This window comes from Lagenorhynchus albirostris, chromosome 11, assembly GCF_949774975.1.
Source record: "Lagenorhynchus albirostris chromosome 11, mLagAlb1.1, whole genome shotgun sequence".
NCBI classification, from domain to species: domain Eukaryota; kingdom Metazoa; phylum Chordata; class Mammalia; order Artiodactyla; family Delphinidae; genus Lagenorhynchus; species Lagenorhynchus albirostris.
The window spans coordinates 18,248,788-18,260,942 of NC_083105.1; the positions used below are offsets into that span (position 1 = coordinate 18,248,788).

General features: G+C 42.1%; 1 protein-coding gene across 8 annotated transcripts in view; it reads right to left on the minus strand.

The window, feature by feature from the left end:
* Positions 1–11,867, minus strand: part of TDG (thymine DNA glycosylase) — a 39,034-nt gene extending 27,167 nt beyond the window's left edge. For 4 of the 8 annotated variants that reach the window (XM_060167174.1, XM_060167167.1, XM_060167173.1 and 1 more), the window contains exons 1-4: positions 11,671–11,867; positions 3,795–3,931; positions 1,378–1,619; positions 503–572 (exon numbers count right to left, since the gene is read on the minus strand). In XM_060167174.1, coding sequence (XP_060023157.1) covers positions 503–572; positions 1,378–1,619; positions 3,795–3,931; positions 11,671–11,693 — 472 coding nt within the window. In that variant the 5' untranslated portion in view covers positions 11,694–11,867. Of the gene's footprint in view, positions 1–502; positions 573–1,377; positions 1,620–3,794; positions 5,517–11,670 lie in introns of those variants that run through there. The other 4 variants (XM_060167171.1, XM_060167170.1, XM_060167169.1 and 1 more) reach the window with 4 other exon arrangements.
* Positions 11,868–12,155: the final 288 nt, after the last annotated feature.

Here is a 12,155-nt window from a genome sequence, read left to right on the forward strand (position 1 = left end):
CCCTGGTGGCGCAGTGGTTGAGAGTCCGCCTGCCGATGCGGGGGACACAGGTTCGTGCCCCGGTCTGGGAGGATCCCACATGCCGCGGAGCGGCTGGGCCCGTGAGCCATGGCCGCTGAGCCTGCGCGTCCGGAGCCTGTGCTCCGCAACGGGAGAGGCCACAACAGTGAGAGGCCCGCGTACCGCAAAAAAAAAACCAAAAAAAAAAAAAAAAAAAGACCCAAACTGTTAACAAGAATATCTAGTTTAAAAGTAAAATATTAAAAAAGGTAGCCACAGGGACTTCCCTGGTGGTCCAGTGGCTAAGACTCCATGCTCCCAATGCAGGGGGCCTTCCCCTGGTCAGGGAACTAGATCCCACATGCTGCAACTAAGAGTTCGCATGCCACAACGAAGATCCCACATGCGACAACGAAGACCCCGTGTGCTACAACTAAGACCTGATGCAGCCAAATAAATAAATATTTTTAAAAATAAAAAAATAAAAAAGGTAACCACTTACAAAAATGGTTTCCAGGTCCAGGGTAATGATGCCCTTTGTAAGCAGCCATTAGTCCTGGGTTTATGCCAATCTACAAAACAAAATGTACATTTTAGTCTTGAAAAGTAGGCTTAAGTCTTAGGGCTTCCATGGAGGAGGGGTGGATAAAACTGAATTGATTAAAATAAAAATCTAATCCAGCGTCGGAAGCTATTGCTTTATCAAGTACCAACTCTTGACCTGAACAAAGTATTCCATTTGAGGAAAGAGATTTCCTTTATATTAAAAGTTTTGGTGGTGTTTTAAACAACCAGTTTGACTCCCTCGTATCCCCAGCAGCCTCACCCCCAACTGGGCTGGAAAGAGAGAGGAGCTGGAGCAATCAATCAACCTGAGCCCAGGTCCAGCCACAAGTCTGCTTCTCAACTCCCAACAAGCAGCTGACTCCACATCATCCACCCAGTTGTCTCCATGCTGATGTTGCTTACAGTTACTGACAAAAATCAAAGTCCAAAATCAGTGTTATCATGTACGGAGAACCCACAGGCGTCATGCAACCTAAGTGAGTCACGTGGATTATTTTATGTAATTGCAATCCCTCTGCCAAAGGATCCACCTTCATCCTGTCATCACCCCTGCTTCACCAATGAGGAAACTGGGGTTTAGGAAGGTTCAGGCTTGTCCGTGGTCATACCCATGTGGCAGGATGTGAAAGCAAACAGCCCACCCTCTTAAACTCACCCATATAATACAACCTTAAGAAGGTGACTCCATTTGCTACCAAGAGGATCTTAGAAATGGTTCTTTTCAGCAAAATACTATTTGCAAGGATATGGTTAAGTAAAGTTAATCCACTAATGCTATTTATAAAACCAAAGGAGAACAAATATCCTCACAATCACAATGTCCAGATTGAAGGTCAAAATGTCCGGCAGAGTCTTGGTCAAAAGTTCAGCTTCTGAAACACCATTGAACCGGTCTACTTTTCTTTTCACTTTAAAAGTGTCTGTAATTTTTTCTTGCTTTTCTTTTGATTTTGTGGACTTGCCAGATTTTTTGGCTTCAGCGGGTTTTTTGGGTTCCACCGGTGTTTTTGGTTCTGTTTTTCTGGGTTTTCTTTTCCTTCCTTTTGGAGTCTCTGAAACACAATGATTTCCAAGACGTAGATGCAAAAAACCTTAACTTACAAGCTTTAGTAGCTTTCCCAGAAAAGTCACCCCATCAACATCCTTTCTACTTTTCTCTTTTATTTCCCAACATCACTCTCCTCTGCAATGCCTCCGCCTCCCTTCTGGGTCTATGTGGCCTCAATCCCACCCTCCTTCCTCTGCTAGCCGTTCTTGGGATGAAATGTCCTTTATAATCATAGATTGATTTTCCACACTCTATTATCGGGCATCTTGGCCTCCCCAGGGATGCGAAGTATCTATGTACCATTTTATAAGAATTCTAAATATAAATACATAAATAGTTAAGTCAACGAATGAAAGAATAAATAGATAGAAAAACAGGGAGGAAGGGAAACATTTTAATTCAGTTCCCCCGTAATTTCCAGCAGAACTCGAATGGCTTGTGGGCTTGTTTTAGGGACTGAGCGTATATCCTGTTCCCCACACAGTCGAAGAGGTGAATTGAGACATGCTGGGGATGGACTCTCTGGGCTGGCAGTACTTGTCAAAAGGGCTCTGATCTCAGGACCTCAAGCAGAGTTTCTCAATCTTGGCCCTACTGACATTTTAGGCTGAATGATTTTGGGCTGTGAGGGCTTGTCCTGTACATTCAAGTATGTTTAACAGCAACTGGGGCCTCTACCCACTAGGTGCCAGTAGCACCCTGCCAGTCATTGCAATCAAAGGTATCTCCAGACAATGGCAGATGTTCCTTGGGGGAAAATTACCTGTGGACAAGCACCAGGGACATAAAATTACCCAAAGGGGGTCTTGATTTTGTCATCCGTAGCGCTTTACCGTAGCACTTCATGTCTCGGGCCCCTATCCCATTCCGCTACCATTTGGCGTTTCCTCAACTGAGCCTCCCATCCGTCCTCTCTTCTCCTCCTCACACTGCTTCAGCCACTCCCTATGCCAAGGGGTCCACCTCCATCGGCTGGTGGCTGGAGAAGTCCTAGTGCCCCTGCCCGGAAAGACAGAAGAGTCGAGGGCAGGGTGGATCTCCAACGCAGTGGAGTTAGATGTGCTCCTGCAACCATAAACTGAAACTCTGAGCACATTCCTTACACCGTACTGCTACGCTGAGGAAAGTCGTTACCCTCTCCACCATCTACCCCCAAACCTGTTCTCCTCTCTTCTAATTCCCTGTCTTGGTGAATGGTACCTCTTTCTCCCTCACTTCCAGCAAGAAATCCATGAACCATGGCCTCACCTCCAAGTTCTGCCCTGCTCTCTGCCATATTATCATATATATTATTATTATTAGATACATAGTATGATATATCTCTATTATAGTCTATCCTCTATGATATTAAAATATCAATCTATTTAAGTCCCCCTCTAATTCCATTCTCTCAACAGCTTCCTATCGCCTTCAGAATAGAACACACATTCTTTAGGTTAAACAAGAAGCCTCGACTGACCCCTACTCCAGCCTCACCTCTCACCATTTCTTTGCCAAACTCCAGACTCCAATAACACAGAATCACGGTTTTTCAACTGTGTCATGCTTCTTCATGTCTATGGTTTGGTGCACACTGCTCCCTTGGCCTGGAATTTTCCCCAACCCATTTGTCATGTGCTTCACGTGCTACTCCCTCACTGCTGAATTTCAGAGCTCTGGGAAGCTGCCTCTGAGCCTCAGTCCAAGTTAGGTGCCAGCCCCGCAGCATCCTGTGCCCCTCTGCACCACTTAGTGTACAGAGGAGTTCCATGTTGACTAGATTAGGAGATATTTGAGGGCAGGATCCATGTTCTTTTATTCCCCAAAACCTATCACAGTGCCTGCAACTTATTAAGTACTTAAAAAGTGGATTAAATTTTTTAACACAAAAACAGAGTTAAGACCCATCATAAGGGCTTCCCTGGTGGCACAGTGGTTGAGAGTCTGCCTGCCGATGCAGGGGACACGGGTTCGTGCCCCGGTCCGGGAAGATCCCGCATGCCGCGGAGTGGCTGGGCCCGTTAGCCATGGCCGCTGAGCCTGCGCGTCTGGAGCCTGTGCTCCGCAACGGGAGAGGCCACAACAGTGAGAGGCCCGCATACCGCAAAAAAAAAACAAAAAAAATTCATCATTAAACCCTTTCTTAAATATGTTGGCTAATGCAGTAGCTAATTTTCCAAAGTATCCTGGTGAAAACTACCTTGTGTGGGTTCCTGAGCAGGAGCTGGGGCTGGAACTTCCGGCATTTCTTGTTCATTCATAACTGCCATAGGAACTTCAGCCATCATTTGTTGGAATGGAAATGTATAAAAAGCTTGCGCGTGCTGAAGGGGACAGCTGAAAGAACAATCAAGGATAAGATAAGAAGACAAAATTACCCAAACTAAGGTTAAATGATCAGCTCTAAAAAACCATCAGGATCCAAATATTTGTAACCAGATTATAGTATTTATTTAGAGTTGACAACAGGAGCAAAGAGGGGAAGAAGATCTCTTCCCATATGTACACATTTACCCATCCTTTACTGGGTGCCTACTAACCATCTATAATTAACTCTCACACTGTTTTAATGACAAAATGTGTCATCAGTAAAGCTTACCAGTCCTGTCAGGTAAGCCTGTACTTCCCTGAAATGAGATCATGGGAATTTTCTAGTAGACAGTTGGAAGGCCCACCAGCCCATACAGGGTTGAAATATCCACAAAAATAATTTGTATTCCTACCTTCAGTATTTAATCCTCTTGTCACAAAGATCCCCTGCAATTTAAACTTTTTTTTTCAGTTTTACTGAGATATAGTTGACATGTAACATTGTATAAGTTTAAGGTGTACAACAGTGTTGATGTGACACACATATACTGCAAAATGATTACCACCATAGCCTTAGCTAACACTTCCACCAGGGCACATAATTACCATTTCTTTCTTGTGGTGAGAACATTTCAGATCTGCTCTCTCAGCAACTTTCAAGTATATCCTTCAGCATTATTCGTTATAATCACCATGCTGTACATTAGAACTCCAGAACCTGTTAATCTTATAACTTGAGGTTTGTGCCCTTTGACCAACATCTCCCCATTCCTTAAGAACTTAAGGTTCTCTTTTGATTTACCTGCCTGTTTACTTATGTATTCATTGGATCTGTTTTTTTTTAACGGTTGCTGGGTTTTTTTTGCCACTAAATGAGGACTAGAAATGGACATTTCCATAAATATCTGTGAATTTATGGAAAAGACTACTCTAAACCTCTCTTCTGAACACGATTTAAACTCTGTTCAAAGTGTTCTGTTCAATGTAAGGAACACAGGCCTTCACAGAAAACAAACGCTAAAAATATTTCTGGTGACTATAAACCACTACCCCAAGCTGTTGCTATCAGCATAAAGCTAGGGAAGTAAACCCACATTTTATAAAACCTGAGTTACAGCTGATGCCAAAAAAATGCCACTAAATATGCAGAAGGAAGAAAAACACTAGGAAATAAAATGGATAAGTACCATTTGGAGAGAAAAGCCATGTTTTCTGTGGCAAGCTTAATAGTTTCTTTTTCTGTGATGTGTGGACAAAGAAAACAGGGTGCTCAGAAAGCTGAGGTTAAAAAGGCAAACTAGACACGGTAAATGCATGCACTTTACAACATGTAAATCATACCTTAATAACTTGGTTCTTAAAAAAAGAAGGCAAACTAAGACATTCCCCAGGATAAACTTAAACGGCCCAGGCAGACACAGGGTTACAAACCACCTGTGGGTGGCTAGGCTAGAACACTGGATGCTCAAAGAAAAATGGGGGCCCAATCTCAATGGACAAAACAATGGCGAAGCATTCTAGCTTCAAGCTATCTTTAAGGGTAAGATGGTAAAGAAAAGATGAAGAATTAGTGAGAAAGATATTAAACTATATACCTTAAGAGTTTTATTTCTTTAAATACATTGTTTTCAAATTATATGAAAAAATAAAGACAATACAATGATTTAGTAAACTATAGTACATTAACATAAGTCTACAATGCAGCTACTAAAAATTAAATTTATTGATATGTAAAAGCACAGAAAATGTTTAATATATAATAAAGTGGAAAAGAATACAAAATAACATTGTGAGCTAAGGTTGCTCATGGAGAAAGTATGTAGACAAGGACTAGAAGTTAAGCTGTAAAATTGAAAAGAAGCAAAGGGCTTAAACCTTGCCTGGCACAAAGTCAAATGTTCTCTTTTTTCACCCTTTTCTTTAATAATATTCATAGCACTTTTGGATAAATTGTCCAAATACTGGCTGTGTTTATGACTGAGATATGCTAACGAGGAGCTGGTTATATAGCTAGGTTAGTCGAGAGATCTCACGTGGCTACCCTTGGAAATTCCAGTAAAACACACTGTAACTTCGGACTGTGGCCAGTGATGGTTTCCTGAGATCTAATAGCCCCTTTTAGCTAGAATATATAAAAGAAAACTCATGTGGTCACAATAAGTGAGTGTCGCATTGTCAAGAAGGCAGCGTCCCACTCTCCCCCATGTTTATTGTTACGGCTCTCAGAGTTTCACATATTTGTCCCATTTCGAGCACTTCACAAAAATCCACTCTTAAAAATATGAAGACAAGGGAAACACCATTCCCATTACAAAAGGATTCTGAACTTCAAAAAATGAATTTCCAAAATGTGGCTCCTTTCGCATATCTAGGGGTCATTAAATTCTGACTTTCAGAAACTGAAAACCAAAATTTCAGAATTCAGCTGGCTGAAGAAAAAGTGAAAAATACGGAAGAGAAAATGTGGTCTTATTTTAAGCGATATGCATCAATTTTTTTAAAAAAATCCAGAAACTTGGCTATAATATGGATGTGTCCCTTAATCCTTCTAAAATTATCCCTGGCACTTTACAGTAAGCTTAAGTAGAAAAGAAATAGAGAAAGCTATGAAAAACAGAATGTATAAATTCTGAGGTAATGTACCATTTTTGAGCATTCAATTTAGCTTGATTATCTTAACAGCTTCCTAAGAGCCGGAACAAAAGGAAAGAGGGTGGACTACAACGTTCTTACTACTTGGAGAAGACAGCATTACACCTGTACCAAACCCTTTATGAACCTGAATGCTAGGAAACTAAAGTTCTGGATAATTTAATTTTCTATTATCTAATAATGGTTAAATTTGGAAGCAGCATGAACCTATTTCAACCTTAATGTGAAAATATTTCCTAAATACATTTGTTATATTTATATAGGATAACTGCCACTTCGTAATTCAGAATTCTGCAATATTTATGAACAACAATTTTCTCTGTATTAGAGACAGCAACAGAGGAGCACTTAGCATCCTCTCAGGACCTCCGTTCCCTCCCCATGAAAATGAGGGGTGAGATTCCGTGATTTCCACATATATGGAGAAAGTGTAGGAAATAAGACCAAACCTGTCCAGACTCAGAACGAACCCCAAAGCATTTTAATTTTCTATAATTCCCTGATATCAAACTTATGAGCATGATAAATGATTTTATTTCCCCTTGTTGACTTTTCTCTCCTATCATCTGTGTTTGTCCACACACACACATGTTCTGGACACCTCTCCCCTTTCCTGCAGTTAACCCTTTCCTCTCTCCTAGCCTCCATTTACACCCCCTTCACCTGAACAACAGTGCTCAAAGGACTGGTTTTTTACCACTGTCTGAAAGTGATGAAGTGTGTATTTTCCAAAGGTCTTTCTCAAAACACACACGGCATGCATGTGCGCACGAGCATACACACACACACACAGAGTTGACTAAGGAGTCCAGTTAATTCAGATTTTGCTGCATTTCAAAAAACTAACTCGGGGCGGTGGGATGAATTGGGAGAGTGGGATTGACATATATACACAACTATGCATAAAATAGATAACCAATGAGAACCTCCTGTATAGCACAGGGAACTCTACTCAATGCTCTGTGGTGACCTAAATGGGAAGCAAATCTAAAAAAGAAAGGATATATGTATACGTATAACTGATTCACTTTGCTGTACAGCAGAAACTAACACAACACTGTAAAGCAACTATACTCCAATAAAAATTAAACAAAAAACCCAGAAAACTAACTCTTTAAGGTTTCTCTAAGATGAATGACTCCAACTTCTTTAACCTTCAGTTATTTTCTACTATTTTAAAGACGTAAGTTGCTTTTTTTCTAAATACATTTGTCTTAGTTTGTTCAGGTTGCTATACAAAACACCATAGACTGAGTGGCTTATAAACAACAAATATTTATTTCTCACAGTTTTGGAGGTTGGAAAGTCCAAGTTCAAAGTGCTGGCAGATTTAGTGACTGGTGAAGGCCTGCTTTATGGTTCATTTTCGGTTGACTTCTTGCTGTGTCCTCACACGGGGGAAGGGGTGAGGGATCTCTCTGGGATCTCTTTTACAAGGGCACTAATTCCAATTAGGAGGGCTCTGCCCTCATGACCTAATCACCTCCCAAAGGCCCACCTCCAAATAACCTAACCATATGTTAGGTTGCAACATATGAATTCTGGAAGGACACAAACATTCACTCTATAGCAACATTTTATTACCTTCATTTAAACAAGCATACACAACACTGAATACTTACAAAATAACGATCAATGCTAAATAATCCAAATGCTCAACTAAACGGGACTAGTTACATAAATTATGATGGAATACATTACAACTATTTAAAGCCTACATTCAATATTGCTAAGTGGAAGTGCGTGTATTCACCATGCATTACTGGGTACTTACTGTGCAGGGTCTACTAGAAACTGTAAACACAAGAAACTGAGAATGAGCCAGAACCCCAACTCATTTAACTATTGTGCATATAGCATAATTTCAGGTTTCCTCACTACCTGGTCATTTTTCTAGTGCTTAGGATAAAACAAAATAAAAATACTCCATAGCCTCATCATCCTGAAACTGAGCAGGGCTATCAACGTCCTCATTCTGGAGACATATTACAAAATCATTACATTAGCTTTACTGGCACCCACATTATACTGTTGATTCATACTGAATTTACCATCAATGAAAACTGCCCTTTATCACCGCTCCCTCATCTCATACCTGTAACACTGTTCTTTATACACTTAAGCACGGGATTGTGCCTCTTTTTGTAATAGATGATTCACATTCCAGTCAGTTGGGATTGACCTGGATTCTGACTCAATCTATCAATTCCACAAACCCCTCACAGAGTTGGGTCAAATATTTTATCAGCACGCCTTCAGCACCTTGAAGCTGTTAAACACTGGAAAGTTGGGGTAGGACTACATGGCACATCAGTTTAGACCTCTCTTCAGCCTGGCCTTGACTCTCAGTAGTAAAGCAGTTTTGATTTCACCTAAGAGGACTGCCACCAGTCTATCCTTATCTTGCCCACAAAACGTACAGATGTTAGGGAGGCTGACTTTGAAGCTACACTGTGTGGCTTCAAATTTCAGCTCTGCCATTTACTAGTTCTGTAGGCAGGTTCCTTAACCTCTTTATGTCCCAGCTTCCACATCTGTAAAATGGGGACAGAAGCACCTAATTCATTGATTATGAGAATAAAATTGGTTAACACATGTAAAACACTTAAAACAGTGCCTGCTGTGTAATACATTTGTTGTAACAAAGACAACAGGGGATGATTAAATATTCTAGGTACCCCTGTCATCCACCTTCTGATGCTGTCTAGCCTAGTATCATTATCAAAAAGGGAATGAACCTAGCCTGGTAGGTCTTGCTTTATTCTGAACTTATACTGTAGCTTAGTGGTCACTAGTTCCTTTTAAATATGTTCAATAACCACTGAGAAGTAAAAATTTTATTTAGGATCAAAGTCAATAAATTCCACGACAGACTCCACCTGTGGAAAATAAAAGGGATCCATGTGTTTATTTTCAGACTTTAGGCCCCTCTGCTGTTGTCTACAAGTTATTAAAGAATGCTGTAATCTGGCCTCTCACTTGAAATACAACTCATCTGGGTCAGGAAACATGATTTCTGTTAGAGCTGCTAACAGTTCTCTTAAATGACCTCATTGATCTTGAGCTTTAAACCTAACAATCATTCTGCCATTTTCCATCTACAATCATTTTTCTTAACATGAAATGAAAAATCAAAATCAGAACTAAGTGCTTATATTTTCTGTCATCTACTAACAACATGCCAGTGAACAAAGCAGAAAACCCAAATCTTTCTTGTCCTTCTTATTGTCCACACTAACTCAAAAAAGTTCTTGGTCTCTTTAACATTTCTAGAAAGTCCAGTCTCATCTGAGGGTTAATCTTAACTGTCTGTATTCTTGGTGGTCTGTGTCACACGTTTCCAGTCATTTTTGACTTGGCATCCTACTTCCCATCTTTGGTAAACGTCCTTTTCATGCTTGAGCTCATTAGAAACATACTGGTCCTCTTCTTCCTTTTTCCCTCTCTGGTTAGACTGTAAGCACTTGTTTAGACTCTTGAACTATTCTTTTTTTAAAAAGGGGTCTATATCTATGGAATTCTTTTCTTTGAATTTTTTGAAATTAATCTTCCAAAGTAAATAGCAAATTCACTATACCCAAAGTTCCATGCCATTCCTTGATTAGCACAAAGTCAAGGATGACAGAGAACCACTTTCTCAGGATTACCTGGGGCCTGAGTCATTTCAGAATGCCCAAGGATAAACTCCTCAGAGTACTAACACAGAATTCTCCATATTTCCCAAGGTGAAAGCTTTGCAAATCAAAATAAAAAATGATCTATAACCCAATGGATTAAGTTAAGACCAAATATAAGTCAGACAGTTTTGAGCTAAACATTGTACCAGAGAGACCTATTACTTTGCTGCAAAACACTGAGTACGGTCTGACAATGTGAACGACCAGCCCTCCCCAAATCTGCATTCCGGAACAGGCATGATGGCCGACCGGACTCTGCCATTTTATTTAAGGTATTGAGCGTCCAGATTTTGGTGTTCGCGAGGGGCCTGGAACAAATCTCCCGCGGATACAGAGAGATGACTGTAATTTACTTCATGGAAGGTGTTACCCAGGTTTCAATTCAGATCCGAAGATCACAGAGAGTGATTTCCACAAGTTCTGAATTCTTTTATTTGTAAAGTTCTTCACGGAAAGAAATGGAGTTATTTCAGGATTTGATTCATAATGTCAAGATGAAGTCTGCACTTTATCTACATATATCTCCTTCTCTAAACTCTAAGACAATCTATGTTGGTTACTTAAGACACCCCTTCCACATAACGCCGACTCACAGCTTGTCACAACTGGATTCCACAGACGCCCTATTTTACAGATATGAACAGGCCCAGAGAAGTTTAGTGTCTTGCCCAAGTTCAGGGCCCCATGGCCAGAAAGTCAGGATAATTCTTCATTAGGTCTAACAGTACTGTATTCCAATGTAAACCTTTTTTTTTTTTCCTTTTTAAAGACTCTGTTACCATATTTAGTTCATTTGGCTTTCCGTCTGGGGTTCCAATTTCGAGATGTCTGCTTTTGCAAAACTCTCCACGCCTCTTACACTCCCCAAAGGACATATTACAAGTAAATTCTTAAGGGAGTCCCGAAGACCACTAGAACACAATTTCACACGACTTCTTGGGAGTGTTATTCCTAGTCCCAGAATTCAAGAGCTCTAGTGCGGCAATGTTATCTACCCTGTGCCCCTGACGTACACCTTTGAGGAAGGAAGACACAGTAAATCTACAACTCTTAGATGAAAACTCCTGGAGTGATACGTGTGATACTACATCCTTACAGCTCCGCACGGTAATGGAGGGTGAAGGGAAATATAGCCAAGAAAGGTAACCGGAAACAAATACTAACCGGAGACTGCTTGTTGCTTATTATCGCATTTTAATGCTGTCTGGGTGCCGGGAAGGACTGGGGAGAGGAGCCCAGATGCAAGCGGCGCCAGGCTGAGGGACTTAAGCATCGGGCCCCCCGAACAGGCCGCCAGTGCGCACGCGCGGCACCGGCCTTTGTACTGGGGCCTTGGCCTTAAAGACCCCCCTGCGTGCGTGCGTGCGCGCGCGCGCCCGCGGCCCTCCGCCCGGCGAAGGGCGCGGGGGGAGGGGCGGTGCCCCGCCCCGGCCTTACCTGCCTGCGTTCTCCGCTTCCATTCCCTGCTGCCGATCGCGCGCGCAGCTACTCCTGCCTGGCAAGCGAGCGACCGGACACTGTAGTACCGCGGCCCAGGCACGTACTGCGGTACGGTAATAACCAGACACTTAGATTCGATTGCTGGCAGAACTGGGACAGCGGCTGGCGCTCAAGCTCCTCCCCCAAGTTTCTAGTCCCCCCTCCCCCCAGGCCAGACCCACCCTCCGTCCGACGCTTCCGTTTGCCCGGAGCCAAATCACACGCCCTGTGCTTGTCACGTGATGCAGGGCAGTCCAATCACGTTCTCTCCCCTCTCGTTGGTTCTACTGCTCGCCACTTGGCCTTCCGGGAAAGGTGGAGGATAAAAAGGCAGGGAGGGGCCCCGCTCTGGGGATGTAAGGTTTTGTCCGCCCGCCTTTTCGGTGGTGGGCCGATGGTGGTGCGTGCGAGTTGGGGAAGTCCTCTCTGTGGGCGCTATGTAG